The sequence below is a fragment of the Acomys russatus genome, chromosome 13, assembly GCF_903995435.1.
Source record: "Acomys russatus chromosome 13, mAcoRus1.1, whole genome shotgun sequence".
Lineage (NCBI taxonomy): Eukaryota > Metazoa > Chordata > Mammalia > Rodentia > Muridae > Acomys > Acomys russatus.
Window position 1 is genome coordinate 71,345,398 of NC_067149.1, and position 7,868 is coordinate 71,353,265.

The 7,868-nt window shown below is 45.5% G+C and overlaps 1 protein-coding gene across 1 annotated transcript; it reads left to right on the plus strand.

Annotated features, from left to right (window-relative positions):
- Positions 1 to 901: 901 nt before the first annotated feature.
- Etfbkmt (electron transfer flavoprotein subunit beta lysine methyltransferase) lies at positions 902 to 7,194 on the plus strand. Its single transcript, XM_051155624.1, has 3 exons — positions 902 to 1,340; positions 3,886 to 4,016; positions 6,832 to 7,194. The coding sequence occupies exons 1-3, from the start codon at positions 1,048 to 1,050 to the stop codon at positions 7,173 to 7,175; spliced, it is 768 nt and encodes a 255-aa protein (XP_051011581.1). The 5' UTR covers positions 902 to 1,047; the 3' UTR covers positions 7,176 to 7,194.
- Positions 7,195 to 7,868: the final 674 nt, after the last annotated feature.

Sequence of the window (7,868 nt, forward strand, 5' to 3'; positions counted from 1 at the left end):
TAGGCTTGATAGAGTTGAATCAATATTGACAGGAAGCTTAGGAGTGGATGTTAGTACAATGAAATCCGTGCTGGGTGTGACGGCAATACATATAATCTCGGCACTCAAGAGACAGGCAGGAAAATCACTTCAAATTTGATGTCAGTTTGGTCTATATAGTCAATTCCGTTGCAGTCTGGGCTACAGTACAAGTCTATATTTTATATGATGGATAGGAGTGCTTTGCCTGCAAGTGTATAAATGCACCTCATGTGTGCGCTGCGCCTGTGTGTCTTTCTGTCTGTCTGATGCCTGAAAAAGCCAAAGGAGGACACCAGATCCCCTGGAACTGGAGTTATGGTTGTGAGCCACCATGTCGGGGCTAGGAACCGACCCTGGGTCCTGTGCAAGAGTATCAGGTGCCTTTAACTGCTGAGCCATTTCTTTAGCAAGTGAGTCTATCCTAAAAACAAAGCAAAAAGGTACACCTTATTTAATTTTCTTGAGGATTCTTGTAAAATAAAATGCCTCTGTATTTGTCATTATGAATTACTGAAAGGATTTCATAGTAAAAAAACAAAACAAAATGCCTTTAAGCTAGGTGTGCTGGCACGTGCCTGTGATCCCAGCACAGGGGAGGCAGAGGCAGGTGGATCTCTGTGAATATGAGGCCAGCCTGGTCTACAAAGTTAGTCCAGGCCAGCCAAGGCTATACAGGGAAACCCTGTCTAGAAAACCCTAAAACCAACCAACCAACTAACCAAAGCAACTAGATTTCTTTGCCCAAATTGAGCCAAATCTGTCCTCTGAGGTGGACTTGCACCTGTGAGTTGTCAGATAGTGCACTCACTAGCTTATTTTTTTTTTTTTTTTTTTTTTTTTTTTTTGTTACGTGAAAGGATGTGGACATGTTGGCTAGACTTAAGAACTTTCAGTATTGTTTGTTTGTTGTAGAGATCCAGAAATTCCAGTGTCAACTAAGCAGAGACACCAACCCTCGTCTAGCTGCTTGGGAAATAACCCCGCTCAAAGCAACCCTGACAGAACCTGAGACCCGGAGAAGTCCTAATGGCTTTCAGTCTGGGGTGGAAAGCTCCCAGGAGCCAATGGAGTTTCCTGCAGGCTGTGAGCCGTGGGTTCCCCCTGCTTCCCCGGAGGGCAGTGGGGAGCTGTTTGGACCCTAAGATGAAAGCCTGCCTGGAGGAGCACACAGAAGTCACCAACAGTGGCAGCCTCACCCCTGAAATCCAGTTACGGCTTTTGACCCCCAGGTGTAAGTTCTGGTGGGAAAGGGCTGACCTGTGGCCCTACAGTGATCCTTACTGGGCAATCTATTGGCCAGGAGGCCAGGCCCTGTCAAGGTATGTCTCACTGGAATGTTTAAGATCCTTTCTTTTTTCAGCACCCACAACCTTCCCCCCTCCAACCCCCGCTCCCAATTCCATTCTCTCCAGCCCCATATCATAGCAGCAAAACCAGAAAGTCACTGGGGCTCATGCAGGTCCCAACTGGTGTATGGTTTGGATTGTCATCCTCCTTGTAAGGCAGAAGAGGATCTGTCCTGTGGGAGAAGGACAAAGTCATCTCCATGACGGTGCAGCCTGTGAGGCCTTTTGAGTCTGGGTTTTCAGATGAGACTGTGAGAGAAGACCGGGCCTGTCAACAGAAATTCAGAGCGGTCGTAGCTGCATCCAGATCTGGGCACTGTTCCTTTAGCGTGGCTTCATAGCAGCCACAGATGCAGATGCCTTAATAATAAAGTGTTCTCTTCACACCTGTCCCAGGTGACCTTCCATATCGGGTCCAGTGAATTTGTCATTACCTACAGGACACCTCTGGGCATGTCTATGAAGGTGTGCTTCTCTTTGGTTTCCTATTGCTGTAATAATAATAATAAAAAATAACCAAAAGCAACTTGGGAAGGAAAGGATTTATTTCATTTCACACCTCCCCATAATAGTCCTTCAGCAGGACCCTCAGGCAGGCACTGAAGCAGAGGCCAGGGAGGGTGCTGCTCACTGGCTTGCTTCTCAAAGCTTGCTCAGTCTTTCTTTCTTTTTTGTTGTTTTTGGGGGGTTTTGTTGTTGTTGTTTTGTTTTTTTGTTTTTCGAGACAGAGTCCCTCTATGTTGGCTGTGGCTGTCCTGGAGCCAGGCTGGCCTCGAACTCACAAGATTCCACCTGCCTCTGCCTCCTGAGTGCTGGGATTAAAGGCGTGCACCACCATACCCAGCTTCAGTCTGCTTTCTTATACTACATAAAGATTACTGTTCATCAAATTTCCCCCAATAGGCTGGGCGCTCCCACATCAATCATTAAACAAACAAAAATGTCCCATAGGCTTTCCTATAGGCCACTCTGGTAGAGGCGTTTCCTCGACTGAGAGTCCCTTTTTCCATTTGCCTTTAACTAGTGTCAAGTTGACAAAAAACCAACCAGGATAGGATGTTTCCAATGAGGTTTATCTGAGGCGGGAAAGCCCACTTGAATGTGGGTGACACCATTCCAGTAGCATTAGGCTGCACACTGAATACCAAGAGGAAGAGGAAGGATGGTACCGGCATCCTAGAATTCTTTTCTTTTCTTCATCGTTTATCCCGATAAGAGCATCAGTCTCAGTCATACTTTAAGCTAGGCGTGCTGGCACATGCCTGTGATCCCAGCACAGGGGAGGTAGAGGCAGGTGGGTCTCTGTGGATATGAGGCCAGCCTGGCCTACAGAGTGAGTAGCTTTGTACAGCTGCAGGTCCCTCCTGCATGCCCTTACCATGACAGACTGCATCTTCAAAGTGTTCCTTCAGAGATGCACCTGCCTCTGCCTCTGAATGCTGGGATTAAAGGCATGCACCACTACTGCCTGGCTTGCAACTTTCCCCCACCAAGATTTATCTATTTTGTGTATGAATGTTTTGCCTGAATGTATGTCTATATACCTCATGTATGCCTGGTGCCCACGAAGGTCAGAGGAAGGCATCAGATCTCCTGGGACTGGGGTTACAGACAGCTGTGGGCTGTCATATAGGTTCTGGGACTTGAACCTGAACCCTCTGCAAGAACAACTAGTGCTCTTAACCGCTGAGTCCACTCTCCAGCCCTCACACTAACTTTTGTAACATATTCCTCACACAAAGTCTTGTTTTTGTAGCAGCTTGGTCGTTTCTTTGGTACTTTGCTACATAGTTTCACCACCTTACACAAGCTTTTTAAGGCATATGAGAGCTCCTAGGGGGATCCTAAGGATCCAGACTTTCCAACATCCTGCTTGATTACTTTAAGTGCCACACCCCTCCTAGAACTGCCTCCCCCCCCCCCCCCCCCCCCTGCTCCCCCTTCCTCTTCCCTCCCCCCCACACAGAAGCTGTGAGTGTTCCTTTGGGATTCTCTGTCTCGGTTGGCAGCTCAAGAATGTTTTCAGTGGGCCCTGCATTTGATTCAGTTCCTGAACAGCTTGATTTTCCATATAGGCAGCTGTATTTTGTGTTAAGAAATGTTAGTGAAACAAAGGTGCACTTAGCATGTCCACTCACTCCTTCTTTAGCATTGACCTTGATTTCACTGGTTAGGTTTTAAGGGTATAGAGCTGTCAAACAAAAGGTATTCTGCTTCCCAGAACTAATAGCTACTGCTGGCCTGGGCCAGGTAGGCTCTCTACCATCGGAAAACATTACATTTAATTAATAGCTCTTGTTTGTGTTGGGGGGCACAGGCACACCATGGTGTACATGTGAAGGTGGAGGACAATTTGGATGAATTGGTTCGCTTTTTCCATGATGTTTAACTTAGGTCATCAGACGTCAAAACAAGCACTTTTATCTGCTGAGTTATCTTGCCTGGTTTTGTCTCTATTTTAATACATGTTACTGTCCTTTTCCATAACTGAGGTGTTTTCTCCTTTCTTTTTAATCAGGTATCTTTTGGATAACCCTGATGTTGTTAGAGGGAAGTCTGTCTTAGATATTGGGAGCGGATGTGGTGCTACAGCCATTGCTGCTAAGATGAGTGGAGCTTCAAAGATATTGGCCAACGACATAGACCCCAGTAAGGAATGCATATTTTAAAACACTTAAGCCCCCTCCCTGGTTCAGGATAGTGTATTGCCTTGTTTTGTAATCTGATGCTGAGGTGTGTTCTGTGAGGCTTTACCTGGGGCCCGAACGGCCTGTGCACCTCCCTGGGAGGGTTTGATTTGTTTGTAGACACTTCAGAGGGATAGCTGTGGGGGCATGCATGTTAGCTTCTGGGTTGAGAATTCCCTGAAATATGTAATTGGTATCTGACAGGAAATCCAAGTAAAGTAGACGTGTGCCGCTAGTGGGTGTTTTTACTGCGTAGGACCCACGTTGTCTTGGCCGTGGCAGCCTGTTCCCTTTAGTCCCAGCATTCAGCAGGCAGAGGCAGGTGGATCTCTAGAGTTCCAGACCAGCTAGGGCTACAACATGAGACCAATTCAAACAAACAAACAACAAAACAAAAGAAAGAAAAAAGGCCGAGTTGTGACAGGTAAACTTTTGTTTCATCTGATGTTTTTCTGATCCTACATCATTTAGGGTGGAACCCTCAGGGGTCTAATTTTATTAAGAAGTTTCAGATATAACTTGATCAAATCCAACATTTGCTTTTCTGTCTACAGTAAACAAACATACAAAAAAAAAAAAAAAAAAAAAAAGCCCCAGCAAATATTCCTAAAAATCCTTCCATTGCTATTCTGTATTTAATATATAGCTTTAAAAATATTTTATTATTATAGAATGTGTCCCATGTACAACTGCATGGCAGAAGAGGGCATCAGATCTCACTATAGATGATTGTGAGCCATAATGTGGGTGCTGGGAATTGAACTCAGGACCTCTGGCAGAGGAGTCAGTGCTCTTAACCTCTGAGCCATCTCTCCAGCCCCTAGCTTTTAAAAAAGTTCCCTTTGTGACTATAGCACATATGAGAAAGTTACAGACCACCATGAATATAAACTAGATAAGATCTCTTTATTAAGCTAGAGACTGAGAGCAGCCTCTTTTCACAGGGAGCCTGGGCCTCCAGAAAAGCACTACAGGCTGGGCATGGTGGCATATGCCTTTAATCCCAGCACTCGGGAGGCAGGAGGATCGCTGTGAGTTCAAGGCCAGCCTGGTCTACAGAGAGAGTCCAGGACAGCCAAGGCTACACAGAGAAACCCTGTCCCGAAGAACAAAATAAAACAACAACAACAAAAGCACTTCAGAACTTTTTTCTAAAATTTATTTATTTATTATCGTGTATACAGTGCTCTCTTGCATGTACTCCTGCAAGCCAGAAGAGGGCACCATATCACATTACAGATGGTTGTGAGCCACCATGCGGTTGCTGGGAATTGAACTCAGGACCTTTGGAAGGGCCGGCGGCGCTCTTAACCACTGAGCCATCTCTCCAGCCCCAGCATTTCGGAACTTATATAGGCAGAAGAACCACATTAAATCACATCAGGTGCGGGCCGAGAGAGATTTTACTTTTGACAAGGGATCATTTCCCAGCAGGGAAGGAAGAGCACTGATTTGTTAAACATTTTACAAGCATCAGCTCCCAGAAGGGAGAAACTGTCTGTCAGGCAGGGTGTAGTTCTGGGCGTGGGCATGAGGTCAGGACAACCTGCTCTCTCCTAGACCATTTCCCTTTTTTATTTCCCTCCCTCCCTCTCTTTCTTCCTTCCCTCCCCCACCCCAGTCTCATATAGCTCAGGATAGCCTCAACTAGCTATATAGCCAAGGATGACCTCGAATTTCTGATCATCTTATTTCCACCTCTCAGGTGCTAGGGTTACAGGCATGCATCACCATGCCGAGTTTCTTTGTGTTGTTTGTTTGAAAAAGGATCTTAGGCTGTAGACCCAGCTGGCTTGGTGCCTCCCTTTGTACCCCAGGGTGGCTCATGCTTGCAGGATCCTCTTGCTGTCTACTACAAAGCCTTGGAGCAACGGGTATGCACATCATGCCCAGCCAGTATATAGTTTATGTTGACATAAACATTAAACTTCTTTATCTAAAAACTACAACAGGAGCTCGAGAGATGGCTCAGTGGTTAAGAACACTGGTTGCTATTCCATAGGTCCTGAGTTCAATTCCCAGCATCCACATGGCAGTTCACAACTGTCAGTGGCTACAGTTCTAGGGGATCAGACACCCTCACACAGACATGAATGCAGACAAAATACGGCACATAAAATTAAATAGAAAACAACAACAATAAAACAAAACAAAACAAACAAAAAACAAATCCCTTTTAAGAAAAGGAGATAAACCAGGCGTGATGGTGCACGCCTTTAATCCCAGCAGTAGGGAGGCAGAGGCAGGCGGATCACTGTGAGTTCGAGGCCAGCCTGGTCTACAAAGCAAGCCTGGGGGGCCAAGGCTACACATAGAGAGACCCTGTCTCGGAAAAAAAAAAGGAGATAAGTATTATTTAGATTATTTTTACATTTATTTACTTGTTCATTTGTGTGTGCATGTGCCATAGTGCACATCACATGGGGAGGTCAGGGGACAGCTTTTGGCTTCCTCTTTCTACCATCTGTGTTTCAGGCATTGAGCGTTGTTATTGTTGTTGCTGACACAGGGTCTTTCTAGGTAGTTCTGGCTGTCCTGGAATTCCCTATAAAGACCAGGTTGGCCTTAAATTCACAAGATCTGCCCATCGCTGGCTCCTGAGTGCTGGAATTAAAGTTGTGTGTCACCACTGCCTGGCCTTTAGGTGTTGAACTTGTTAGGCTTAGTGGCAGACCTCTTAATATAAAAAGCCACCCCACTAGCCCCTATTGTTAGATTTTAAAAAGTATGTAAATAATAAGGAATTAAAATAGCCTACTGATATATGTCTTGTAAAGTTGCAGGAATGGCGATTACACTGAACTGCAAATTAAATGGACTGAATCCTTTTCCCGTTTTAACCAAAAACATTTTGAATATCCAACAAGTTAAGTTTGACATCATTGTTCTTGGAGACATGTTTTATGACGAAGAGCTTGCAGACGGTCTTCATCTGTGGCTGGAGAACTACTTTTGGGCCCACAGGCCCCAAGTATTGATTGGTGACCCTGAGAGGCCCCAGTTCAGCGGGCACAGCATCCGGCATCAACTGCACCAAGTAGGAGAATACGCACTCCCAGAGTCGACCCAGCGAGACAACAACGGCCTGACCACAAGTGCGGTGTGGGAGTTCCATCCCTGACTTCCCAGAGTGCTCTCAAGTCTGAGAGTCTGTGTTAAACTTTAACGCCTTCCCCTGTGGGAGGTACTCAACAGTTTAAAGACTGCAATTCAGGAGGTGTGGTGGCTTGAGGCTTTAAGACCACCGCTTGGGAGGCAGAGGCAGGTGGATCTCTGTGATCTTGAGGCCAGCCTGGTCTACAGTGAGTTCCAGGACAACCAGAGATACATAGTGAGACTATACCCATCCTACCCCACCTCCACCCCAAAAAAAGAGGGAAAAAAGGAATCTCTTCTTTGACACCTTGGATGACTCTTTTTTCTGAAGTTGGTAAAGGTTCTGTTCCCGCTTCATATAGCAGGCTGTCAGGCTTTTATAACAACAAAACATTGTGCCCTAAGCAAAAATAATGTGAATAATACATATCACACACAACTGATTACGCAGAAGGTATATCTATGCGTGTATGGATGCAATACATACAATTTGCTGCAATATTAGTGAAATATCTCTGGACAGATAAACAAAGAACTGGAGTGATATCTTTCTGTTACTGTAACAAAATGACTAAGAAAATAAACTTATAAGAGAAGTGATATTTGTTTTGGCTCAGTTTCTGAGAGTCCAATCCATGGTCTGCTGGCTTCTTTGCTTTGTGCTGAGGCGAGGTGGGATATTATGGCAACCACAGTATGCAGGAGAAGTGGCTTCTCA

Bases quoted from the DNA above. Each gene is read 5' to 3' on its own strand.
- Etfbkmt (XM_051155624.1), top strand. From the start codon at position 1,048: ATGGCTTTCAGTCTGGGGTGGAAAGCTCCCAGGAGCCAATGGAGTTTC. The intron at 1,341-3,885 runs GTATGTCTCACT...CTTTTTAATCAG, and splicing joins GGAGGCCAGGCCCTGTCAAG to GTATCTTTTGGATAACCCTG. The intron at 4,017-6,831 runs GTAAGGAATGCA...TGTCTTGTAAAG, and splicing joins GGCCAACGACATAGACCCCA to TTGCAGGAATGGCGATTACA.